The 26,783-nt window shown below is 42.1% G+C and overlaps 3 protein-coding genes and 1 long non-coding RNA gene across 5 annotated transcripts; 2 read left to right on the forward strand and 2 right to left on the reverse strand.

Annotated features, from left to right (window-relative positions):
• The first annotated feature begins 508 nt into the window (after nucleotides 1–508).
• clcn7 (chloride channel 7) lies at nucleotides 509–15,571 on the forward strand. 2 transcript variants are annotated; one of them, XM_076023900.1, is made up of 25 exons: nucleotides 509–761; nucleotides 1,510–1,587; nucleotides 2,941–3,006; nucleotides 3,285–3,350; nucleotides 3,894–4,026; nucleotides 4,758–4,867; nucleotides 5,578–5,658; nucleotides 5,750–5,812; nucleotides 5,940–6,023; nucleotides 6,425–6,518; nucleotides 7,660–7,724; nucleotides 7,834–7,950; nucleotides 8,037–8,091; nucleotides 8,315–8,375; nucleotides 9,929–10,070; nucleotides 11,076–11,169; nucleotides 11,255–11,427; nucleotides 11,529–11,580; nucleotides 11,671–11,798; nucleotides 12,404–12,489; nucleotides 12,589–12,721; nucleotides 12,812–12,871; nucleotides 12,969–13,145; nucleotides 13,975–14,055; nucleotides 14,172–15,571. In XM_076023900.1, the coding sequence occupies exons 1-25, from the start codon at nucleotides 648–650 to the stop codon at nucleotides 14,256–14,258; spliced, it is 2,400 nt and encodes a 799-aa protein (XP_075880015.1). In that variant the 5' UTR covers nucleotides 509–647; the 3' UTR covers nucleotides 14,259–15,571. The 2 variants fall into 2 exon arrangements, with proteins under 2 accessions (XP_075880015.1, XP_075880016.1); XM_076023901.1 differs by lacking the exon at nucleotides 1,510–1,587.
• Nucleotides 15,572–18,143: 2,572 nt separating this feature from the next.
• On the reverse strand, nucleotides 18,144–19,897 carry tmem11 (transmembrane protein 11). The gene is made up of 2 exons (XM_076023915.1): nucleotides 19,745–19,897; nucleotides 18,144–18,717 (listed from the first exon to the last, which is right to left on the reverse strand). The coding sequence occupies exons 1-2, from the start codon at nucleotides 19,879–19,881 to the stop codon at nucleotides 18,201–18,203; spliced, it is 654 nt and encodes a 217-aa protein (XP_075880030.1). The 5' UTR covers nucleotides 19,882–19,897; the 3' UTR covers nucleotides 18,144–18,200.
• A 1,028-nt stretch (nucleotides 19,898–20,925) lies between these two features.
• natd1 (protein NATD1) lies at nucleotides 20,926–23,844 on the reverse strand. The gene is made up of 3 exons (XM_076023916.1): nucleotides 23,621–23,844; nucleotides 22,692–22,810; nucleotides 20,926–22,420 (listed from the first exon to the last, which is right to left on the reverse strand). The coding sequence occupies exons 1-3, from the start codon at nucleotides 23,718–23,720 to the stop codon at nucleotides 22,304–22,306; spliced, it is 336 nt and encodes a 111-aa protein (XP_075880031.1). The 5' UTR covers nucleotides 23,721–23,844; the 3' UTR covers nucleotides 20,926–22,303.
• A 1,302-nt stretch (nucleotides 23,845–25,146) lies between these two features.
• On the forward strand, nucleotides 25,147–26,709 carry LOC142886548 (uncharacterized). Its single transcript, XR_012926427.1, has 3 exons — nucleotides 25,147–25,266; nucleotides 26,145–26,460; nucleotides 26,621–26,709. It is a non-coding gene; the product is annotated as an uncharacterized LOC142886548 (long non-coding RNA).
• Nucleotides 26,710–26,783: the final 74 nt, after the last annotated feature.

Raw genomic sequence — 26,783 nt, forward strand, 5'->3', positions numbered from 1 at the left:
GATTACAAATGATTTTCTAATATAGCAAACTACCAAAAAAGGGAAAGTTTTATCTGTCGTCTTGAGTCAATCCACTGCAGTTAAGCAGAATTTTTTTTTCACACGTCACATTTAACAAAAAACAAAACATAAATGGACAGAAATGAGTGTTATCATGAGCCCCCTTAAACATACAAAAATACAAAAGACAGAAATAAAACAATAACACGCCGCGTCTTTTGCAACGCTTTCACGTCAGCTTAATTTATTACATTACATACATGGTTTAAACAGAACGACCTTCCATTCTGTTCAGTGTTATTCTTCCTCTGAAACCGCACTTGATTTCCCCCTGCGCTGGCGAAAAAATAAAAAATAAAAAATAAAAAAAAATATATACAACAAATAAAATAAACACACCAAAAAAAACTACAAATCACGACAGCCGTACAAGCTACGCGTGCTTTCTCTCTCTCTGTTTTTTGTCCCTGTGCGAGTGCCTTACAAAGCGTCACGAGTTCCAGGGATGATGATGATGACGAAGACGATGATGGGGCTGCAGGGGAACAGCAGCAGCAGCAGTAGTTAGCCAACAACAAGAAGTGCGGCTAACGACACAACTCGTCCTCGGTTCGCTCGCTTGGCTCTACCAACCGCGCGGGGCCACGATGGCCAACATCGCGAAGAAGGTGTCGTGGTCGAGCCGAACCGACGAGTCCGGAGCAGCCGGGGAGGGGACGCCGCTGCTCAACGGCTCCGAGCAGCCCCGGCAACTCAGACAGGTACGGCTAGCATGCGTGCTAAGTTAGCCTGGCGGTCTGTCATGCAACAGAAAGAATGCGCGTTGTCATGCTTTATTAAACATGACAAGGTTATGCGGGGCACGGCATGAGCTTTGACGGGTTGCGATGGATATTGAGTGTTTGTTTTCACCCGCCTCCTGTTTCTTTTCTCTCTTTTTTTTGAGTGTGCGATCGTGACGCACTGACAATTGCATCTAGAAACAACAACAAACTTGGTATGGCTAAAGTGACTGCGTGCATAGTAATCGGGTTACTGTTGGGTTATGACTTACATGATGCACGCAGTTAGCTGGAGTTATTAAGATGCCGTGTGGAAAAGCAATTGGGTTACGAAGAGTGTAACAAAGCCAGCGTCATTGGCTGCAATGACTTCAGGGCTTTCAATAACACAGTCCAACCTTCAAAGCAAAGTATATGCACCACACGTTGAATCTGGCATCACATTATTCTTTGTTTCCCCGCAGATCTCTGTCAAAATTAAACTTCCCGTATTCCATTCAACCTAAAATTCCCCAAAGGTGGAAGTCAACCAGTGGCACTTCTTGTATTCACAATCATTGACTTCCATGCTATATTTTTTTTTCGATTTCTCTTTGATTGTGTATGTCGTCATCCAGTGTTTTCTACCAATTTGTCAGTGTGTTGTTCAAAATGAGAATGGAAGTGAAAAAAACAACCACTTAGCCACACACATGCATGTCTGTTGTTGTGTGTGTGATGTCCGTAGCTGTCAGAGGAAGGCGGTTTATTTCGCATAGGCAGACTAAGCACGGTGGATTTGGAGGAGGACGTGACGGCAGAAGAGGTAAAGTCCAAGCCCCCAAGTGTCATCGCACTCATTCTCTCTGTCGCTCCAGCTGATCTGCACCAAGATCTATAGTGGCCTTTCTCAACCCCTCCGCTATCTCCAATCACTCTTTTTAACACAATGGAATTGCTCAGTGTGATTCACTCAAGTTTAAGTAGAGTTTATGTACACAGGGAACCTCTAGGCCTGGTGTGTCACGAGAGATTAGGCAGCGTTGCATTGTATTTTCTTTTAATCTCACTTCACTTCAGTGAAGGAGAAATGACACAAAGCTGACCAGTTGATAGACTGGACCAATTTACCAAAGCGGCAGCTGACTCACTCGACGTGTTTAAGACGCACGTGTTTGGAAACTTTGTGTGGCTTTCTGCCCACACACGTCAAACTGAACTCGCTGTTCAGTTTGGCTGTATGCAGTCAACTATGCATTTTCAGCAAGAGACGAATGATTAACAAGGGACACAAATGGAAATGAAACAATAAAGAAACATTTTGCATATGCGAGAGTCAAGCCAGACACAAGAGAAAGGCACACCAGGACAGTGAGACTGAAGGCATCAACTCTTCCTAGAGTGGCTGTTTTCTTTTTGTTCTTCTTCTCATATGATGCTTTGCATGTGATTTGCATGACACGCTGCAACACTTTTTTTTTCTCTTCCTCCACAAACTCGTGGTCTGCATGTGTGACTGTCAACCCGTGAATTTCTCATGTAGTCGCTTTATTGCTGACCGTCGTGCGGCTGGAATGAAGCTCGGCCTACATGCTCCCGTGCAACACAGTGCCTTTGAACGACGTTCAACTGGACTGTATGCACGCCAGAATGCAAGAGAAACTAATTAGTGGAGTTGCAACAATTAGTCGATTGGAAATGAGTATTTTTGGTATTATTGCTCGACCGATCAGTTGTTCCATGACCTTTACTGAAGAACACCTGAGACAAAAGTAGAAGCTAATCTAAGTTATTACCGCTGAAAGAGCTAAAAAGCATTTATTTCTATTATAATAAATACAACATTTTGTTCATCAAATGTAAATGAATTGTTGCAGTGAGTGTCAAATTAATCCAAAAAGTAATTCAGCTCCACTAAATAGTCTGCACCCAATAAATCTTGCATCCAGAAATGAAGGAATTTGCTGTTTTATGATTTTTCACAAAAACAAATCTTAATACTATGGTGTTTTTTATCAAGTAAATCCTGTTGCTTGTCCGTATGTCTGTGTACCACTGCTGTCTCCACTGTTTTGCTGACTTCCTGGTCCATGCTTTCTTCCATGTGACTCAATGTGTCATAGGTCAAAATTCAACATCTGTCTATTGAGGACTGTTTCTTGTCTGTCCTCTGCCGCAGGAGTCTCTCAGGGGGAGGCCTAAAGAGATCCCTCACAATGAGAAGCTGCTTTCACTTAAATACGAGGTAAACCAGTCCGCCCACCCGCAAAGTGTGTCAGTTCTCGGTTGCCCCTGGACAGACTGAATTATGAAACCAGTGAAATGGGTTTGCAACGACGAGGAATATTCCGTGCAAGGGCGGCAGTAATCCTCTTATACAGGCTGAAAGCTGTTCCACAAACTTCAGCCGTTTGTACGAAGTTTGTGGCAAAGATTCTGTCAGTTTTGTCATGTATGAAAATAATCTGAATACCTTGTTTCTGTATTTGTTCTGAACTAAACTCTATGTGGCCCCTTTTCCAGAGTCTGGACTATGATAACATTGAGAACCAGCTCTTTTTGGAGGAGGAAAGAAGGATGAGTCACATGGTAATCTGACCTAATATTACCTCAACTGTTCACATATATTACCACCAGGGATGCAATTTATCGATTAATTCATTAATCGTTAGTTGATTGACTTTAATGATCTATTAAAGATTTATTGATAGGCGGCGATTTTTTCACCGTGAGAAATGTGTAAAGAACACATTGTTTAACCCTTAGATAATGTTGAAGGTCCAATGTGACCAATTTATACATTAGAGAACAGTAGAAACACCCTAAGCATTTATTCTCTGACTTGTAATGGGTCACATTTCAACTTTTTAAACTTTTTCAACAGTTTAAAAGTAACTTGTTCTAGGTATACAGGTACACACCACGCCATTTAACACAAAAAAGTGTTAAAAAAAAAATCAATTAATTGCGACTAATTTGATTTAATCGATTAAATTCTTAATCGACAATTAATCGATAATTGATTCATTGTTAACATCCATAAGTGCCACCAACATTTTAATCTGTACAAATGTTTGCGATTCCTCTTATCTGCTCTCATTTTTCTAATCGCTCCTCTTCACGCATTTGCAGGGTTTCCGCTGTCTGGAGATCAGTCGCTGGGTCGTCTGTGGTCTGATCGGCTTTCTGACGGGCCTCATTGCCTGTGTCATCGACATCGTGGTCGAACAACTCGCTGGCGTCAAATACCATATCATCAAAGAGAGTATCCTTCATTTTAACTAGGGATGCAAATTATCGATTAAGTCATTAATCGTTAGTTGGTTGACCTTATCGATCGATGAACCATTAATTGATAAGCGGCGATTTTTCCTGAGAACCTAAATTTCACAATGAAAAATGAGTAAGGAAGACATTATTTAAGAGTTAATTAATGCTGAGGGTCCAATGGGAACCATTTTCACATTCATTCTCTGACTTTAAGTTGACTTCTAATGGGTCACATTTCAACTTTAAAAAAAAAAACAACCAAAAAACAAGTTGTTCAATAGTAACTTAGTCTAGGTATATTATGACCATCACAGTATCTACAGATGAATTGCTCATTCTTGCTACTACACTACTACTATGTGCTACTGTAATACTATGACATGAACTACCCGTGTAAAAAAAAAAGTTTCAATTAGTTGCAACTAATTTAATTTAATCAATTAAATTCTTAATCAACAACTGATCGATAATCGATTAATTGTTAACATCCCTAATTTTAACATAACAATTACAGCGTGCTTCCTTACAATTAGATGCAACTAAAGTTCAAACACCAGTTCTTTCAATATTTTCTGACCGATGGCATCTGGCTAGTGTAACTGTGCTATGGGGTTTCACTCATTCACTCATATCAAACAAGAGGTGGTTGGCTGGGAAAGTTCCGTTTGAAATCGTTATGGATGTGTTGGAGTTGTTTCTGCAGGACTTTCCTTAACGTCTTGCCAGATATTGAGAAGTTTACAGAGCCGGGAGGACTGTCGATCTCCCTCATCCTCTGGGCCGTTCTCAACTCGGCTTTTGTCATGGTGGGAGCCATCATCGTCGCATTCTTTGAGGTAAATATAAAACAAAAACCAATGAGTAAGTGAAAAACAAGTACAATTGCTTTTGCTAGATGAAATGCAGGCCTACGGTGAAACGGTCATCACCACCCGTTCATTTGGAGGGGTGGCATGTTTTCATTAAGACAAACACAATGTCCATGAGGAATATAGTTAAGATGGGATCACCTGATGAGCTTCTGCAGTGGCCAACGACAGCAGCTGCTGTCTTTCCCAGCAGGGTTTCTGCTGTCTTGCCTTGAGTTGGTCGTATCTGCCGAAGTTGCACTTGCACTTGTGCAAGAGGACAAGTTTCATATCCACAATTCAGACCACCAAGAAAACAAAATCAAAACCCAGAAAGTGTGAAAGTGTAAGGATTGGAACAGATTGTACTCCATCTCGTCACTCGTATACAAGTGAGGCTTCTCTATTTCTGCCACCATGGTTTATCACAGTTTAGGGAATCATGTCTGGCATCCTCTGCCACCGATGTTTCCGAATAGTATTTCTATACATTGTGTGACTTGATTGGTTCTCAATGTCACATGACTTCCAGCAATTGAGGATTTACAGTTTTGTTCTGATTGTGTAATCCTAGATTGCGGACCCAAACGTAATTCCTGTAATTTCAAATATCTTGCAAATGCTATTATTTATTTGAAATGAAACTTGACCTCTTCCCTCCTCTACCCCTCTCTGTCTCTCTCTGTTCTCTTGGCCAGCCCATAGCAGCAGGAAGCGGTATTCCTCAGATTAAATGTTACCTCAATGGAGTCAAGATTCCCAGGGTGGTGCGGCTCAAGGTGCGAACACACAGAAGTGGATCCCAAAGTCAAAATTAAAATTCTGTCTCATTTTTTTCATTCTTCAAACTTTATATTGTGTCGTTCGCAGACGCTGGTGGTGAAAGTTTGCGGTGTGATCTGCTCCGTGGTCGGCGGCCTTGCCGTCGGGAAGGTGAACAGAGAGCCTCCTCGATGGGCATCCAGTCGTTGGGTCCTTATAGACGGGACTGTGCGGTTTTAGTTTCTGAGCAATTTCTGATCTTCTCTCTTTTTTTGCCTCGGTCCTGTCATGCGTGTAGGAAGGGCCCATGATTCACTCCGGTGCTGTCGTGGCTGCAGGAGTCTCCCAAGGCAGGAGCACATCTTTGAAGAGAGACTTCAAGGTGTGTGTGTGTGTGCGCGTAGGATAAGATCTGTGTGTGTGTGACAACGAGACTTTCCACCAAAGTGATCATCATCATTAACTCAGTTTTTATCCTCTTAGTTCTGAGCTTTAAACAAAGATCAGTTAAGGTCTATGTATGTATATAGTGTCTCAAGAAAATATTTGAAAAGTGAACAAGTTCTGCTACAGTTTCATTGTTTAATTCCTTGGTGATGTAGCCAAGTGGAGTTTGCCAAGTTATCGTCATCGCTAGATTGATACTGTAGATAAATGGATGGATAGAACTTCATTTCATCCCGCCAGAAATTTCCAGACAGAGAATTTTTGTTGTGTGCAAGACAGTTGCGTAACTACTAATGTATTTGTTTGTTTTTTTTCCCCTTTTGTCCGTGTTTGCAGATCTTTGAATACTTCAGGAGAGACACAGAGAAACGGGACTTTGTGTCCGCTGGCGCCGCTGCTGGTGTTTCAGCTGCTTTTGGAGCGCCAGTCGGTGAGAAAACTGCACGCACGCACGCAGGCACACTCGCAGCAACCGAAATAGAAATTAGCACATTCTGTACTGAAGTAAAGTTTGGACACTTTATGTATATATCTGGTAAAAGTACAGATTTAACTCCTTTACTCAAATAAAAGTTAAAAAAAAGTACATCTTCTGAAATGTACTTAAGTAAAAAGTAAAAAAAAAAAAAAAATGTATTTGAGATTAACAAAACTATACATCAATTGAGAATTTTGCCAAGAAATTGTGAAAGAATAATCTGGACTGAAGTGAACTGCTTTGCTACTCACTCACTCACAACTGTAGTTGTGTTTTTTGTTTTTTTTTTTTTAAACTGCAACACAACCAGACTGTAATCAGGAACAGTTGTGACCAATCAGAAATTCTTGTATGTCGATGCTTTTAATAACAATAACCAATGTTATTTTCGACATTTGTATTTTTCTCTGTCATGAACAGTAACCCCAAAGCTGAGCTACTATATACAGTACAGTTACTGAGTACAGATATTTGTGTATAACTGTAGGGAGTATAACTAAACGGTTGTCAGAAAAAGAAATACTCGAGTAAAGCACAGATACCTGAAAAGTCTACCTAGATATTTGTACTTTGTTACTTCCTGCCTCTGGACACTGGTACAAAAAGGTGCTTTGCCCTGAATGAGTCTCAAGCTATAAGGGTTGTGTGAACACTGGGTGGATGTGTCGCACCTCCCGTGTCGCCGTCACGTGTGTTCAATCAGCAGTGAAGGTGCGGCTGCTGCTACACGTCTTGGCCTCTAGAACAGGACTTTTATTCAGATATTTTACGTCCATGGTTACTTCTTCACGCTCTTGATCCCAAATATTGAAATACGGTGCAGCTGTTGGTTCAGGAAGCTCTGTTTCATTTAGTTTATCAGCTCATTTATCGGTTTTATTGCGTCTTGCTTGTGCAGCCTCGGAGTTTGTGACTCACAAAGCCTAAAGAAAAGTCTCCAAACATTTCTTTTATACCTGCCGTTGGAACAAAATGAATGGGACAAAAAAAAAATTTTGTGTGAAGCCTAGAAATTCTGTGTAGTCTGTCAGAAATCTGCCCATCCCAGTGAACTCCTGCTGTGATTGTTTTTCTCTCCCTCTTTGGCTGACAGGTGGAGTTCTTTTTGCTCTGGAAGAAGGAGCTTCTTTCTGGAACCAGATGCTGACGTGGAGGATAGTAAGTCCAAAGTCTGTCACAAGGTTACTTTTTAGTGCCAGTGCAGCGTTGTATTGTGTGCGTGGCTAATGTTTCCTTCCTTTATTTTCAAATCTTTCTCCCCGTGCAGTTCTTTGCCTCCATGGTCTCCACTTTCACCCTGAACTTCTTCCTCAGCATCTACCACCAGAAAACGGGAGACCTTTCAAACCCGGGTCTCATTAACTTTGGCCGCTTTGAGGGGGATGTAAGAAAACTCGACATCGCATCTGTGTTTCCAGTCTTGCAATGTCTGTAGACGTTAAAGATGACGTGACCTTGTGTGCCCTTCAGACCGTGACCTATAATCTCTATGAGATTCCCCTGTTCATCGCTATGGGAGCAATAGGTAAAGACATTTTATGTTCAAGTTCTACAAGTGTTATAAGTCGAATCTGTAACAATGAATTTCCAGAAATAACAACACAATGGCACCACAATTCTGTGCTATAATCACGTGCACACTTCAACAGTCTCATTTTCTTTCAAGCATCTTGAGTGTTGACCGGCCTGCATCACACTGGCAGGTGCAGAGAGGTCTTTACATTCTAATGTGGCTTTATTCCCTGCAGGTGGCTTGCTGGGAGCGCTGTTCAATGTTCTCAACTACTGGCTCACCATTTTCAGGATCAGGTAAGGTTTCCAACGTGTACCAGGGAAGCCAAGTAGTTATTTTCCTTTTGAAGATCACTTCATGGGTTCATGTCTTTTTTTTTATTTATCTCAAGGTCACTATGGTTACTTTGTTGAGAGATGACAAAGATATTTTTTCATGAGTTATAAAAAAAAATAATTCTTATAGTAACAAGTATTTTTATAACAATAACAACAGCAATTACAATAATAAGTCAGTGTTGCTCTGTGCCGCCATCTATTGGCTCAGTAAAAAACTTGCCCGAGGCAAAACTCTGTGCCAGCCCTCTGCTTCAGATCACACTGCAACACACTGTCCACATTAAAAGACAAGGCTACAGTTCTGGGTCAAATGACCCATGAAGAATTTTCTTTGCATGTACAGTGCAGTTGAGAAAAACACAATCTGGTTCCCCCGAAACTCTGAGTGTCAGCAGCTGGGTGTGGTGCGAGACCAGGAAGTTGTTTTTTTTGACGTCTCAAAATACCAGCATCTTCGTTATGGAAGATATTAAAAATAGCAACTGTGACGTATATGACGTATGAAAATCTCCATGGTCTGACTGGTAGGAGACTTCTGCTCATGTACGCGCAGGTTCTTGCTTCCTGGTCTGTAGCGGGAGGTTGCATGTCATGGCGTTTCTTGAGAGTGGTCTGACAGATCAAACAGGTTGGTTTGCCTCCAGCAGAAAGCAGTTGTCACAGGAGTCGAGCGACTGTCCATGCTTATTCATTGGCTGCAAGTCGATTAATCAAGTGATCAGTAGGTAGTTTGCTAAATAATCGAAGAGCTGCATGACATCGGGTACATAATAAAAACAAATCCAGGTGCTGTTGGCAATAAAGTGCTAATTATAGCACAGATGTGCTGCCGTAATAAAAATCAGCTGCTCAACCTGGATAGAACACAGGTGAGCGTGTGGTTGTTGTTTCCACAAGTTAAAATCTACCTGTGTGGGTTATTTTTCTGTTTCTTTCAATATATTTTTTAAATCAATATTCAATTTTTTAAAAATATATATATTTTTTTAATCAATATTCAATATTCAATATTTTTGTCAATATTAAAAAATTATGTGATAAAAGCTATTAAGAAATCAAACCAAACACTGAGTTGAGTTGGCTGCAGACCAGATTAGGTATATATATATACATATATATAAAATTAGAGATAATTATAGGCATGTCTAAATATTCCGTGGCATCCATCCAGCCTTTTGTTCAACCCATTTTCGTTGAATACGCTCATTTTGATTTTGCGTTTTTGACTTTGTAAACATAACCTACACAAATCATGCGTCTGGCTTTCACTGCCGAGCTATGCACCTGTCTGGCCACTCCTGTTTCTATTATTACTGCACAGTCGTGGAATTTATTGGGCAAAGGGAACATTTTTTTCCGCTCGCCGTCCGCCCTAATTACAGCCAGAGAGGCCTCATTACCCGGGGAAGTCCACGCTAGCCTCCTCAAAGTCAAACTTTCCGCTTCAACAAATCCGTGAAGAGATCTTCCCCAATGGCGTGCTGCCGTGTGCGTGTTAATGTGTGTCACAGGTACGTCCACCGCCCTTGTTTGCAAGTGATGGAGGCCATGTTGGTCGCGGCCGTGACCGCAACCGTGTCGTTCACCATGATCTACTTCTCCAACGACTGCCAGCCGCTGGACCAGGAGCACGCTGAGGAGTACCCGCTGCAAGTACGCCCACGACTCTCACACACCAGCACGCCTTCAACAAACTGCACCCGCCTCACTGAACCCAAACGCAATCTGTCGCTGATGTCGGCGGGCTTTGTCGACGTGACGCGTGATGAATCAAAAGTGCAGTGCTGCAGCATGATGCATATTTTCCATTCGTATTTGATTCTTACATAATTAAATAATAGGGCTAGATGTTTTTTTTTAATGGATTTAAATGCCTTTTTTTTTTTTTTTTAATCAATATCAGTATGCTAATACTGTGGAAGAGGATTAGGGCCAAAAGAAGAGAAAAAAATCTTTGCAAGTTTCCAATATGAGAATTAAGTTAAAATTTCGAGATTAAAGTCAAAATTAAAGTTGACGTAAAAAAAATGAAATTTCACGAAGAAAATCGAAAATATTGCAGTTAATCGCCGGTTTCCTGATTCCTGTGGATGAACCTTGTGGGATACACCTGTTTTCGGCAGGTTACTTATAACTGCGGGTAACTGGGTGAATCCACCATCCATCCAGTCTACTCGCCAATTTCTTTATTTGTGTTGACTTTATTCATGAAATTTCGACTTTATTCATGAAATTTTGTCTTTTTTTGACGTTGACTTTATTCACGAAATTTTGTTTTATTCACGAAATTTCAACTTAAAACTCAAAATGAAAATCTCCTTCCTCCTTGCCCGGCCCTAATGCTCTTTCGTACTAACATTCATTATTTGATGTGTATGTGTTAGTCGAAACAACTATTCCAGTTCATTGTCGCTATATTGCAGAACTTTCCTGAGTTCTCCTCAGACACCTATCAGAGTATTGCGTGTGTCTGGGTTTCAGCTGCTATGAGAGTGACTGGCACACCAGGGACAGGCGTGACTGCCTGCGTTGAGAGACGTCTCTCCGTCACAGAGACGTACTTGTAGTTCTTCACATGTTGTTCCTTGCTGCGCGACTCTCACCTTCACCATCCCTTCCTCCCTCTCTCCCTCTCTCCCTCCCTCCCTCTCGTCAAAGCTCTTCTGCGCCGACGGGGAGTACAACTCCATGGCCACGGCCTTCTTCAACACCCCCGAGAGAAGCGTCCGCAGTCTTTTCCACAACCAGCCCGGTGAGGCCCCGTCGGATGCTGGAAGAATGCGGAGATGTAGTGCGGCACTGATGTTCCCCCATGCCCCCCCCCCCCCCCCCCCCAGGAACCTACAACCCATTGACCCTGGGCCTGTTCACCCTGACCTACTTCTTCCTGGCGTGCTGGACCTACGGCCTGGCCGTGTCCGCCGGAGTCTTCATCCCCTCGCTGCTCATCGGAGCGGCCTGGGGGCGGCTGTGCGGAATACTGCTCGCCACCATCTCCTCCACCGGATCGGTTCGTGTCCATTTCAAAAGAGATTCCTCAACATTTTGTTCGTCCAATAGCCCACATTCTATTTCCCGATGTAACTTCCCGGTGTGCACATCTTTCGTCAGACCTGGGCCGATCCTGGTAAATACGCCCTGATTGGAGCTGCGGCGCAGCTTGGTGAGTGGCGTCGCGCCTCAGCGGAACAGAATTAAATCCAGAGAGGCTGTTTCAAAAAGGCGCAGTAACAATGGGCCGCTCTCTCCACAGGGGGCATCGTGAGGATGACTCTCAGTTTGACCGTCATCATGGTGGAAGCCACAGGAAACGTCACGTACGGCCTCCCCATCATGCTCGTGCTCATGACTGCCAAAATAGTGGGCGACTACTTTGTCGAGGTAATGACACAGCAACGTGTATTTCACCTCCTGGAATCGGATTTCCCATGGACTTTTATATCATGTTTTTCAAGCCATGTCCAGTTTTTTAAATATTAATTAAAAAAAATGAGTTATGAAAAAAACACAAAACACACATCAACTTTTTACAATGTTTTTCAAACGGGCACATCAAATGCCATGAAGAATGTTTTTGTTTAACTGGCGGGCAATCAGTAATATATTTTTATACATTATATTTGATAGTTCTTAATAAACAATTATTTTATTATCTGATAATAATAGTTAAGACAATTAAACAAGATTATTTGTTCATTTTCCTCATCGATTTTCATCGATTTTCAGTGGCCTCCCTAGCGCCCCCAGGTGGCCTTCCAGGGGGCCGAGTCCCCCACTTTGAAAACCTCTGACCCACAATTGACGGGAGTGAACCAAAACCAAATAATTTTGGGAAAAAGTCTCGAATTTCTCCCGAAAATGTTGCATGTTTGACCGACGCACTCAGTTTGCCCAGCAAACGTCATTGTCTGTGTCTGTCGACGGCGAGCATGTTGATGCCACACACCTGCAGCTAACTAATGCCGACGGTCATTTCCTGCCCTCAGGGCCTGTATGATATCCACATCAAGCTGCAGAGCGTCCCCTTCCTGCACTGGGAGGCCCCGGCAACCTCCCATTGGCTGACGGCCAGGTGAGCCCTCATCTGATTGGGCGAAAGCTTCCAGTTGGAACGTGGTCGGGGTCACTGTTCTCACTCTGTGCTTTACCATCCCCCCCCCCCTTCATCCAGGGAGGTGATGAGTTCTCCAGTCACCTGCTTGAACAGGATCGAGAAGGTGGGGACCATCGTGGACACCCTCAGCAACACGTCCACCAATCACAACGGCTTCCCGGTGGTCGTGCAAGTCTCCGGAAACGACGAGGTACCGTTTGAGTGTTTCTGCTTTCAAACGGATACGACCGCCGGTGCCTAATATTCACTCCCCTCCACCGTTTCTCCTTCCCGCCCACAGCCGGCGAAGCTCTGCGGCCTCATCCTGCGTTCCCAGCTCATCGTTCTCCTGAAGCACAAGGTGACAAGGTGGCGTCAAGCCCGTCAGCGTCCAGCGCGTCAGAGGCAGCGGCTCACCGTTGCTCTGTCCGTCTCTGTCTCTGTCTCTGTCTCGGCAGGTGTTTGTGGAGCTGGCTCGGTCCCGTCTGACCCTGAGGAAGCTCCAGCTGAAGGACTTCAGGGACGCCTACCCCCGCTTCCCCCCGATACAGAGCATCCACGTCTCTCAGGACGAGAGGGAGTGCATGATGGACCTCACCGAGTTCATGAACCCCACACCTTACACTGTGCCACAGGTAAGGAACGATTCCACAATCAGCCAGCAAGTAAACGACAGGAAAAACGTGAATTTTTCGGCGGCAAACTTCTCCTGTACAGTGCCACTCGAATATGCGTCTAAAATTTGCTAAGCGAATAAAGTTTTGTGCAGATGGAGAAGCAATGGAGTCGACTACATAACGATGTAGATTATTAATGGTTGCATTAATAAAGAAAAAAAAAGAATAGAAGTCTTGTGTTGCAGCCGTTAAATTAAAGTAATGACTTCCGTATGTCTAGTTTACAGTGGACATGTGTATTCTGCTTATTTTATTGATAAAAATGTTTATTATTTTTGTTTTGGGTTAGGGTTAGAGAGAGGGCGTGTTGTGTGCGTCAGCTCAGGCAATGCTAAATGTTTGGTTAAGAAGCGGCGGTTGCAAACAGTATTTTGACCGCGTTATTGAAGTTCCTTTTGCCATAAAAGATTTTTTCGTTTTCCTTCGGATGTGCCTATAATTATCAAGCTTTTCGGAACAGATTTAAACAAAAGTTTTTAAAGTGTGGTGACCGAGAAGTTTTGTGTTACGTGCGTAAAACGAACCACCCAGGAACTGGCTCCACGTTTGCAGAGGGAGAGAACAAATTACCGAAGTTTTGACCTGACGTCATCGACATGCCAACATGATTTTCATTGGTCGGAGCTCCGACCGTTCGCCTCTGCAAAATTTGACACGAGACCGAAAAAATAACCGCTTTTAAAAAAAAAAAAAAAAAAAAATTTGCCTGTGTAACAACCTTCAGTTCGACATCTGCTCATATTTGTCCACGTCGGCACTGAAGCAAAAATATGTGGCTTGTTTGTAGGACACGTCTCTGCCTCGAGTATTTAAGCTGTTCAGAGCGCTGGGACTCAGGCACCTGGTGGTTGCCGACGACAAGAACAAGGTAGTGTAACTTTCCATTTTCTGTTCATCTTACTTTAAGAATTAAATTTTTTTTAAAAAAAAAAAAACCTTGATTGTTGGCTTGAGATGACCTTTTGGTTCTCTGGCTGACTGCAGGTGGTTGGACTGGTGACCAGGAAAGACTTGGCCAGATATCACTTGGGGAAACATGGACTGGAGGAACTTCAACTGGCTCAGACATAACAGATGTACACACACACACACACACACACACACACACACACACACACACACACGCAGACAAACCTGAAGTAAAATCACCTAATGCCTCGTAAGCTGAGACCAGCAGCTATGCAGCCCGAGTTTGGCCAGCAAAAACCCTCTTTTTTTTTTTTTAATGCCACATTGCCACATTGAAAGAAAACCATCAATCACCAATTAAATTATTTATTTGAACTGTGGTGTAAAGGTGTAAAAATGTAATTCCTATTAATGACCCTGGCCCTGAACTCAGAAACAGAAATGTGCTCGGAAAAGCTCTCCTGAGTTTTAGACTTTTGCCACGAATAATATGTATTTATTTTATGACAGCAGGTGCTGTCCTGTCAAACGCAGGTTTGGTACGTTGTTCGTTTTCTTGTTGTCCCATACAAAGACTGGCAGTGACATTTTTAGAATGAATAAAAAAAACAAACAACTTTTCTATTCGAAGGACAGACGTGTGAGAGCGAGTGTGCAGTTTTCCTTGCTAAAAAAACGTGTCTGTTCTTTCCCCCCCACCCCCCATGGTGACACGCACGGCCCAGTATTAAGTAAAAGTAGTGCAATGATATTTCAGTGGAACATGATTGAAAACTTGTGACTGGGATGTTTTTAAACTGGCTGTACATTGGCTGAGATGAGATTTCAAGTGGTTTGCTCTGATAAAGGAGTGTCTATTTTTCAAAACTTGGGTCTTTCATACCAACCTCACTACGACTGTTTAGTCTCATCCTCGTCTATTGCAGAGTAGTTTTGCACTGAGTTCATGTTGTTATTTATTGTCAAACTGCTATCGGCGTGGGTTGTTTACGTCTTTCTTTGAGCTGTTCAGGGAAACTGAGGACATTGCTCCAAAATGAATGCACTTGCACAAGTGTAGTTTGAAGTGTAACAGAAATGATGCAAGTCTGTCCATTTGTGACTCTGACAGATTTTTTGCAAGATAGGTCTGCCGCGGACCTATGACCCCATGATATTTTTGTACTACTGTCATGTAAAAAAGGAATTTGCATTCACAGGTAGACTCACTCTCAGATGTTTGCACGTTGACCCACTACTGAAGTCTCTGTTTAGAAGTGCCCATTATTTTTTCTTTAATGAAGCCCCGCTGAATGTAAACCTTTTCGTTTTAACCAATCACTTCAAAGATGACGTTTCTTTATCAGTGTTATGCTTTTGTCAGTTTCATTTCAGTTTGATTTTGTTCCCTTCCTCCTTTTGTACAAGTTCGAGTGTCTGATTTGATAACCACTGGATAAGCCTTTTGTGGATTAATAAAGCTGAGATTTATCTATTATGGACGCTTTTATTGTAATTCTTTTGGCTTAGCCAAATGACGTGGCTCTTCATTTGACCACTTACAACAACAACAATAATAATAATAATAATAATAATAATAATAATAATAATAATAATAATAATAATAATAAAATTGTCATCTGTGTACCTCCTGTCGGTTTCTTTCAAAGACAAAAATAATAATAATAAACTAAATAACTTGAATTAGCCAGAAATCCTCCAAAACCAATGTCCTGTCATAACTTACCTTCATCTGTAATAAACAGATAAACCTTAAAAAATCTAATCCTGTCCAAAAAAACAGAAATAACGACGACATACATATGTCGGGTTTTTTTCATGGCCAAAAAAAAAAATGTTTAAAAATAAAACTTTAATCAGCCCAGAACCTTCCGAAATGACCATCCTCAGGAGACAGAGTGGTCGAATGCAAAATCTCAACATGTCCAAAAATCAAAACAACAAACAACATGATCTGTCTTTTTTCAGGGACAAAAATAATTTCCAAAAAATACCTTAATCAGCCTGAAAAGCATCGAAACCAACATCCTGTCATAGCTTAGAATGAGACACAGCTGTTGCAAGCAAAATCTGAAAAAGTCTGAAAATCAGAAAACTACAAAAAATAGTATATGTTGTTTTCTCTGGGGGAGGGGAGGGGGAACAAAAAAATGTCCAAACAATTCTTTAATCGGCCCAAAACGCATCAAAACCATAGCTCTGTTTCATGCTATCATAGCTTAGCATGAAACAGAGCTCGATACGTGGAATTGACGGCATTAATCCTGTTGAGAAGGCTCTCAAGGCCTGGAAGCAAGGTGGGTGGTGACGACTTGCTCAATCTTTTTTTTTTACCAGAATGGGCTCTCACTTTCTACCTTCAAAGGAAGGTATGAAGACTGCCTGGGAAACAACGGCACACAAAGCAATTCCACAAACAAGAAAGCCCACAGGCAAAAGAGCGTCCAAACTCTTGAAAACAACTAAAGTGGTACTCTGTTAGAGAGAGCAGGCCATCTTTAATCATCCTCCAGTGTTATGTAAAAAAAAAAAAATGCAGAAGAAACAAAGCAGAAATTCCTACGTTGAAAGAAGAGAAGGCCCATCGCTCATACCTGTGGAGCAACACTTGAATTGTCATCTACATTACAGCTTTTATCCTGAATTCTTTCCACAAAAGGTGGCAAGAGCAAGAAATTTCAACATGTCCAAAAATCTATATAAGAAAAAAAAAAGAAGAAAAAAAAGTCATGCTACACTGTTGCATTTTCTCTGGGGTCAAAATCTTTTTTTAAGACAGCCCGAAACTTTTTGATAGTTAGCATGAAAAACACAGAAAAGATTGCAGAATCCCTACAAGTCCAAAAATCTGGGAAAAAAAAACAACATACGTTTGTTTTTGTTTTTTCTTCTGGGGGCCCAAAAAATAAAAAGCCCTCCGCAGCCTCGCTGAACCATGCTGATGATATTTTCAAACGTTTAAAGTAAGTTAACAGGAAGAAGTCATTTCTGATACACTGTTTAATTCAACTTTGCAGGAATTTACATTGAATTCTCTTAAGGAAACTTTAAAACAGGTGCTTTATTTAAAAAGGCATTCGTTTGCCGTTTTCCTGCTTGCAAGAAACACACTGTTTAGGGAAAACTAACTTGAAAAGTGTTAAAAGTAAACATCAAATTTCCAATGATTTTTAAATACTATAAGTTCTTTGATATGTTGGAACTTATTCACCAAGAATGACTTAATGAGTTATTTTAAAGGTCATTATGACAACTTTCCTCTTCTGGAATCACCCCCAAATTTTGGATGAAGCCGATTCAAGCATTCACGCAGTTCTTACACTGCAAATTTACACACAAGGATTTTACATTTGTTTGTCCGTCATAATCTTTAGTGTGAAATACTGTCTATTGGTTGAGTGTTTGATACTGCAGTACTATCAAGCCTTCCACTCTTGTTGAAAAAGGACAACCACACATCAACAAAACGAGAGTCTCTAAACAAACGGCAGCTCGTGGAGCTTTTTCTGGACATCACATAGAATCCATTTAATGAAAAAGGTCAAATAAAATACAGAAAGGTGATTTCAAAATATTCTAATGTTTAATGAAAGGGTGGTGTACTGATCAGCAAGAAAGGGGTACAGTAAAACTATGAGGGAAAGGGTCAAGGAGGTCAGTTCGGAAAAAAAAAAAAAAAAAAGGTGTCTGTCCGTTTTGACTTCAATGTATTTTTTCCGGTGCGGCAGAACAGCTGTCGCACCGCTGAGCACTCTGCTTATCGACAACACACGTAGGGCCATAGAGGAAGGGCAGCGGAGGGGCGGGGGGACTACAGACATAGGTGCGCGGTCTTCGTCACAGAGGTAAAGGAAATACAAGGTAAAACACATTTCCTTCAAGTTTAACTCTATCCCTCTGATCAAAGTTCAAAATGGAAGCACACACCACATCTGTGGGGAGGCTGAATGCTGGACCTGATCGACATTGCCACTTGCTTTCCTTTTTCTTTTCGGTTTTTTTTTTTTCTTCTTTTTTTTTTTTTTTTTACGTTTTTACATCTGGCGGTACATAGGTTTTTGTTTTCTCGTTTGCTTTCTCCCGTCGACTCTCTTCAGAACGCGCTCATACCACGTATAGTTCGTAGATCTTCTTGGCGCAGTAGGCCAGGGCGGCCAGCGCTATCGTATTGTGGAGTCTCTTTCTGTAGACGTCATCCCGGCGCACCAGCACCACGGGCGTCGAGGAGGTGAGCGTGTGCAGGGGCAGCCGCGAGAGTTTTTGGCTGTCGTATTCCACCTGGTACTTGCAGCAGGGGTCGAACTGCCACGAGATGCCGTAGAGGGCGGCGCAGGCCACGCTGAGGGCGCCGGCGGGCAACGCCACGTAGCGGGAGAACTCGGGGGGCAGCGAAAGCGGCGTCAGGAGGCAAGCGGTGCCGGACAGCACGGCCGACTTGTGCAGGCAGTTGCCCACGGTAATCCATCGGGCCGTCTCGTCTCCGATGCGCGTGGGCTCGATGACGATGTACTTGTACTGGGCCTCCAGCGCCTGCTCCAGCTCGTACTCAAACTGATCCTGCGCATTCTCGCCGTTGTAGATTTCGTGCACAATGTAGCAGTCTGTCGCTGCCATCACTGCCCTGTGCAAAATAAAGAAGCAGAGGGAGGCTGATAAGACAAACTGAACGTGGAGGGTTAAAACAAACGACTTTTGTTATCTTGTTTTAATAGAAAATATGAGTGACAAATACACAGCATTCCTGTACAGACTTTAACAGTGTCCTGAGTAACCTAGAATGAATGAACTTTACCATATTGCTCTCTTTATTCAAGTTTGTATTTACTTAAGGAGTCACTGTAGACAGCAATTACACCAAATGTATGCTTGATGATTAAATCCAGCCATCCAAGATTTTTTTTTTTTTCTCCAAAACAGAATGACTAAGTTTTTATTTTCTTCTATGATTGTTTTATTTATTTTTTTGTAACTATTTCCATGACCAACTAGGTTTGGTCGGAGTCAACCCTCTTGAGGCCTTACAGGACATGATGTCGAGCAAACCTTTGACTGCTAAATGAACAGCGGTAACATACTTCTCCGTGCATAAAACAAGGGGTAAAGGCCAAGGTGCTTAAAAACTTCGCAACAAACGGAACACCACGGGGAGTCGCTGCAAATGTTCAAATCAGGGACACGGTGTACCTGGGAGACGGGTCAATAGCACCGGCTAACAGGGTAGAAAGTTAGAGGACTGTCCGGCTAAGTTGAGGACCATTTGACTTGCAGAACAGGTCGACAAACAAAGCGGGAGCAAACGGCTGGCTCGGCCACAAACGTGAAACTTCCACGCTGTGGCATCATCATGTATCGGTGGCAAGCACCCGCGGCGAAATCAAACTTTTCTCCGCCGCTGGCCGTTTCGTGTGAAATCACCAAAACATCACATGAGCAGCGAGTTTGTTTCCTGGCTAGCGTTAGCTCACTGTCCACGTTAGCCTGCTAGCGCTAGCTAGGTATGACATCAAAAATATGGCTTGTCATGACGATATTACACTTAAAATCCAAAGCGGTGTGGATGTTTAGGGTGCAGTCAATGGTGACGTCCAACAAGCAACGTCCCAAAGTTTTACATTTCCATTAAATGGCAAAGACGTGAAGTAACTGACCTCTCCCTGCTTACTGGGACACCGCGCCTCCTTCCCAGCGACGCCATGTTGGAGAAACAACCGTGATTCCAAATGACGTTAGACAACACCCGCGCTTCTGGGTAATGTAGTAGCTCTGAAGACCGGCGGTCGTCCATTTGGGTGGGAAATCAAACTACAACTCCCAAGATTCTGTATTTACGGAGTATGTACCTCGACGTATTCCAAAATAGCTCTCGTCACTTCAAAGTTTTGAGAGGTCATGTCATTTTTTGAATATGCATTTTAAGGAAAGAAGTGTGATGCACGTCACTTCAAAACGGAGTATTCAATAAATAAACATGTGCATACTGTTAAATATTAAATTTAGATTTTTATTCCATCAACCAGCAACATAACAGCAGCGTCCAATAAATCATATTGCATGTATTTAATTCCGCGTCTTGCTTAAACTCGTGTTTGCTGTCTCTGGTATTTACGAATAATTTGCCCTCGCGTGGCTTGAAGTCCTCATAAATAAATGCTGGCCGGCCAGTCCAGGGCTCAGGCCAGACCTGAGGCAGCTCTTTGGGTGCAAAGTGATGATTACGTTCAGGAATGTGAATAAGCAGAATGCCTCGCATGTCACAACAATGTCGTTTTGGGAGATAAAAAGGCGATAGAGGTGTTGTTAGCCAAAACAGCTCACTTTGGACGTGTGTGTGGGGGTTCAGTAAATGCACACTCTGTGTAAATGCTTTTAAGAATGTGCCAAAACCACACCACAGTCCATGCAGACATCTACTATTTCATATTCTTGTAGTTCTTTTTTTTTTTTTTTGGGTTGGGGGTGCTCTTTCTGAAAAGAATACATTCATTTTTGCCAAAATAAGGCACACAAATCATCAAAGGCAAGGCTGTTAAGATGCAGGAAAAACAAACAAAATAAACAGACATTTTGGATCCCTGTCCCAAATTTGATTAGTTTGATGAGCTATGAATATGAATATTAATTTGACTTTGTAACAAGGCATCCCAAACACAGTGATATATACGGAAAATAAGTTGTAGTGGTTAGAAAAAATAAAATGTTGTATTCTTTCACAGATCTTCATGAAGAAAAACATACATAAGTAAAATATATATTTGTTGTAACTACTTTTGCACATTCCTCTCCTGTATTCTAACACACACACACACACACACATACACAGACTTGGGAATGATTTTATGAGCACTTTATTGATAGACAAGAACAGGGAGAAAAAAAAGTCACAAGAAAAAAAACCTGGTAACAAGGATCGGCACATTTCAAACATCCACATGCTCAAAACTACCTTTCATATAAACATAAACACTCAAAAGAACAAAATGACAGTTCGACCTATGGTTTCGCGATTCAAAAACAAACGTTTTTAAAGCAGTAACAGTGCGCCGAAAGTGAGTGTAGCCATACTCCTCTCCATACTTAAGATTGTCATCAGCAGAGGCTTCAGAAGACTCAAAAAATGGAAATCGCATTTTATTTTTTTAACATTGTTTTGAGTTAAACCTTTCCTGGATTTTGACATTGTCCTACTCCAGTGTCATTTTCCTGAAGACAGAACAACGTACAGTGGACACTACAGAAGGTCAATTCCCTGAACAATAACAGTGTGGTCTTGGAGATGCTGGTTTGAATATCATTATATTTAGCATACCCACACTCAGGCTGCGTAGCACAAAGTGTCAGTTGCAACCAAATCAACGCTCTGTGGCATTCAACACAGAAAGTGGAGTGGATTTATCTTGGTGCCCGTCCTGGATTTAACATCCAGAGGTGCAAATGCTCATTGTGTTCTTTGGTTCACAAGTTACAACATGACTGATGATTTCATACCTCCCATTGTATTGGAAAGAACAATGGAGCAACCCTAGGTTCAGAATGACAATATTGGTACATGTCATCTAGAAATTACTAATTATATTTTCTAAAAGTTACTCCCTACCCACCTACCCGCCTATTGCCTATACATAGAAAAAAAGGAGTGAATTTAGTCATGACAATCTATTAAAATTAGCACTTTTAACTCTAGAATGACAATTGCTTCAGAAAGAAGTGGAAGGCAATTAAAAAAACAAAGTCAGTAAATATCAAAAGATTGCAACCATTAAAAAAAAAAAAAAAAAAGTCATAAGTGGAATGCTATTGATAAAGAGGCCTGAGTTGGTCTTCCTCTACTGCTGCTTGTAACGGCAGTGTCCAAAGAAAAACAGGAAACTTGACTCACATCTGTTTTGTTGGCAGCCTTCACCTCCAGTCAGTGAGACAAAATGCATCTTGGAGGTTTTTGACGGAGGTAAAAGGCTGCCGCTTTGGTTAAATCTACTCATGGTGATGCGCTGAATCACAGTTTCTGAGTCCTTTTTCTCCACGGAGTACAGACTTGACTGACTTGTTGACCCAACACTCGGCTTACAGAGGTCTCTGCCGTGGGATGAGTCATCCCGGGAGTTCACTTGAGGCAGAGTTCAACAATCCCTGGAAGTTCCTTTTGTTGCGCCGCGACACCAACGTGCCACTGGAACGCACTCTCTTCTCCCACGGAGCGCCGTGTTTGCTCATTGAGAAATATGTTCCAAGTACTGAGGCTGAGGATTCTCTTTGACATATTTCTGAATGTACCAGCAGGTCAAATGAGCTTTCAGGTCCTCTTCCACCACAAAATCCATGGCTGCCTACCGTCAGACAAGCATGGATTCATTTCTTAAAGAATGACACTAATGGTAATATAGTCCCCCCCCCCACCCTCCTCCCTTCATTTCAAGATTTTTGCCTTCTAGTTGCTATTCAAAAGTTAGATGGTCAAATATACTCACACAAGTTGTATAAAAATGTTCCAGATAAAATGACTACAACATTCAATTGCATAATACTTAAGAGATAATCTTTTACAAGTGGGCTTTTAAATAAACAAGGAAACACTGTGTGAAAAGAAAAAGTTTTTACCTTTGCCAGGTGCTTGGCTATTCCTCTCCCTCTGTAGGCATCGGGAACTTCGGTGTGCTGTAAATCCACCAGCTTCTTCCCAATGTACTCGTACAGAAGGACCGCCCGATCGTGAGACCCTGAGGACAGAGAAGCCAACTTGTTGTTTCGACAAGTTTGTTTTTAAACCACCTTCTTTCTGTTCCAACACTTGACAAGCCGACACTTGACAATGCAACAATAGCCTGTTCTCAAGCACCACAACAGAACAAGACAAGAATCGCAACAAGATAAGTGACTGATAGTAAAACCTCAATATTTCAAATGGGAGTACAAGATGTTTGGCAAAGGAATTCCAAAGTAGTTGAAGATGTAAATGCAGCACGATGGCTGTTCTACATGACACAGGGGGTCCTACAACCCCATGGGATGTGGTGTGGCTGCTAATATCGTTATAATATTGCCCGATAAGAAGAAAATGTGTCATCAACACAGCAGTACGATTTCTTAATTGGCTATAAAACTACTCAATAGTATGGTCCCTGAGTCCCTATGTGAGTACTTTTATACGGGCACTAGTAACTTGGCAGGTTAAGCAAGCCATTAACAAAAAAAATACTAAAAACAAAGAACACATGCATATTGTGATGAGCTGTTCAAATGTGGGCCTCCCACAGTGTTTTCGTTGTGCAAATAAAGAGCTAGGGAAGCAAGGAGAGGGGTGTCGACTCGACTGACTCGGCTGAGCTTAAAAAAAGACGTCATAACATGCACACGCTGGACGTGTCAGTTGACGGAAATCAAAGTAAATACGCCACTTGGTCTGGAATGGCAACTGGAGTTGACAACAAGGGACGGCGACGTTCCTGGCAGCCCCCCTAAAAAGCAGCTGCACCAACAGGCGAGCGAGCTAGCATTAGCCCGGCTAGCGCGCCACTCTCCCCACGTACCGTTCAGCCTGATAACAAACTGCCGACCCTTTTTGTCGTGCTCCACGTGAATCTGAGAGTCGCTCGCATCGAAGGCGTTGGCCTGTGCCGCTTGCGCCATCGCAGCCCCCCCTCGCAACAGTTCGCGACGGTCGCCGTGCTACTCCGGTGCTAGGCTAGCCAGAAATGGCTTCATGAAGCGATGCGCGTCAAAAGCAAAACACTTCATCCAACAAAATCAGCTGTGAGGTCATGTGACGACCAGCCAATCACCGGGGTGGTTGTCAGAGTCGGGGTTGGGGGCGGGGGTGTTTGGGAAGAAGAGACAGAAAACCAAGCCAAATATTCACATTCCCTGCGCTGCTTCCCCCAAAGTGTTTTTTTTTTTTTAAATTAGCAACAGGTAATTTATATAAATTAATTTATTCAATATAAAAATGTAATTATTTATGTTCTAAAAGAAGGAAGAAAAATTGTGAAAACCTGTTAATGTATTTTCTGACTATTCAAATAGTAAAAAACAAACAAACAACAAAAACATAATTATTTTTGGAAATGTATTAAAAATAAATGTTCCCCAAATAAAAAGTGGTTTTACTTTGTGCCACTACACGGAACAAATGCTTTCCCCCCCACTGACGTTACCTATTTTTCTCCTGTGTATAAATCATTGACATCTTGGAGGGTGCTGACATGTAAAGTGCTCCTTCAAATGTGACTGCATACTCTGAACTGGGCAAAGAACTATGGAACAGAGAACCCGATTGATTGGTACCAAAACAAAGAAACATTTCTATTTTCAGAAAGATCACCAACATATAAACGATGATCAACCTTTCATTTTGACGCTGTGTACTTGCATCTCTCTACTATTTAGGTAAACATAAGACGTATATGTAGACAGTGTTGACTGACACATCCAGACCGCCGAAATGACAGAGTAGTAATCCTGTTAAGCCACCGGCCTAATCCTAATGGGGTTTGTCAACTCTGTATGGGATTGTGAGCGTGTGCTTGTGCATGCGTGCACGCGCCTATGCGTGCGTGTGTGTGTGTGTGTGTGTGTGTGTGTGTGTGTGTGTGTGTGTGTGTGTGTGTGTGTGTGTGTTGAAGTGTTTGTGACTTGCACCTTCTGCTTTTTGCCACAGTGAGAGGGACAGTACACTTCTTCAACACTCAATTAGTTCTTAGGTTTATAACTGTTTTTTGTTTTTATCAGTTGTGAAAATGATGTCCAGGGCACCAAGGTAAGTGGGTCTAATGCTGTATTTTTTTTAGTTTTCTTTCTTTTTTTCAAATAGAATTAAAAAACAAAAAAAACAAAACAATATTTGAAGTGAGTTGCTAGCACCATATTGTGGAAGAAACCTCAGCAGTCTCTTCTTGCATTTGAAATGTAACACTTCTCTATAGGGCAATACTGTTCACTGTTTCACAGTGTGCTGTTTTTTAAGTCAATATTTTATCATCTGTACATTTTTATTTCTAAACTATGTTTTGGCATTTCAAAGACAAATATAAGCACTTTTAGAACACATACTTGTTAAGGATAACAATGCCAGAGATGCACAAGTGACATGCTGATGTATTTCAATCTTTTCTTCACTAGATGGCCAGAGACACTGAGTGACTCAAAAAACAAACCCTCACAAAAGAAAGGAGCAAAGGTATGTGGCACATGCACCCACTCAAATATAATTGTACAGCAGCTCCAGTGGTTCCTTTTAATGTTTTTTTTTTTTCCTTTTCTTTTATAGATACTGTTTCAAACTCACTTGCCTGTGAAACTGGACTTTCTTTATTAGATTATCTCAGCTCCCTACACTAGGTTTTGAGATTACATCTCAATAATAGTTTTGGCTTCTGCCAGTTCCCTGTTTTTAAAGTTCAATGGTTGTTTATTTTTATTTGTTTTTCTTAAGAATTACTGTACAGTGTTTGATTTATCAAAGCAAAGTAAATTAATACTACTAATAATAATAATATTCAAAACAGGAAATGCTTCCTATGTTTTAAATATTACAGGCTTTTATTTTTAATAAGTGGATAAGTAGTGATTTTTTTTGCTGTGCATTACTGTGTTTTGCGCAGCTATTAACGGCTGGTGATAATGTCAGCGTGGTTAAATCCTGCGTGAGTTGCTTAATCAGGACATTGGGGGCCTCGCCGATTGATTTCTTGTGGCCAGAATGTAGATTGATTGCCTCTGCGGTTCGCAACGTTGCATCCTGACATACACGAGGCTGGTCCTGATGACTTTCCAGTGCTCAAGTGTAATTAAGTTCAATGTGGTGTGTGTGTGTGTGTGTGTGTGTGTGTGTGTATTTGTCCACGTTTACCGTATCCGTCAGATGGTACTTAAGCAAATTAAGAGCTCTAGCGAGGCTTAAAAGGTTCTCCAGTGGTGATCGGATTGAATATGTCATGGAGTTCAGGTTGGGCTGTGGATGAGCAGGAAGTGTGATGTTTGACACTTGAAGAGCAAAATGCACCGATTGTTTCTTTCTAATCAAATTTTTCCACGTTTCAAACTCTTTTCTCAAAGGAACGAGCCGCATCAACATCAACTGAGTGCGCTGGCGGTACTCAGTCAGGTAGCAGCACATCCAGAACCAGCCTCACCAACGCCAGGAGCAACAGCCTGGGCAGGAGCCGTGACTCAGCCGTCAGCTGCAGTGGAGCTGGTGGCTCTTTGAAAAGAAACGTCTTTGGCAATCAAGCAGGTCGACAGTCCAGACCGGCGGTCTGCCTCAGCAGCAGTCGGAGCTTTTCCTCCCTCAACACCTCCTCACTCACTGCAGCTCCTTTTATGAGGAGCAGCCGCTCTCTGAACAGACTCGACCAGAGATCCGCTGGAGAAGGTACTTGACTTTCAGGCCTTACGTTTGCTCCTGATTAATTGTCTGATTTAAAAAACAAACAAACAAAAAAAAAACACAACTAAAATCATAGTGGTAGGGACGAGTGGTAGTAGAAGTAGAAGACCATCTTTAAATATTTTTTGTCATCTGTCTTTGGCAGATGCAGAAGCTGCGGTACAAAGAGGACGAACGAGGGAGAACAAAGCCGCAGGTTTTGGACAGCGGTCGTCGTCTGAGCAGAAAAGCAGGTTTGCTCTTTTGTGTATGAGTATTTTGGATAGTTCTTGTTCTGCAGTTGCTCGGTACACTGTAAATGTTAAGTT

The sequence above is a fragment of the Nelusetta ayraudi genome, unplaced genomic scaffold, assembly GCF_046127955.1.
Source record: "Nelusetta ayraudi isolate G7.1 ecotype Tasmania unplaced genomic scaffold, CSIRO-AGI_Nayr_v1 ptg000016l, whole genome shotgun sequence".
Classification (NCBI taxonomy): domain Eukaryota; kingdom Metazoa; phylum Chordata; class Actinopteri; order Tetraodontiformes; family Monacanthidae; genus Nelusetta; species Nelusetta ayraudi.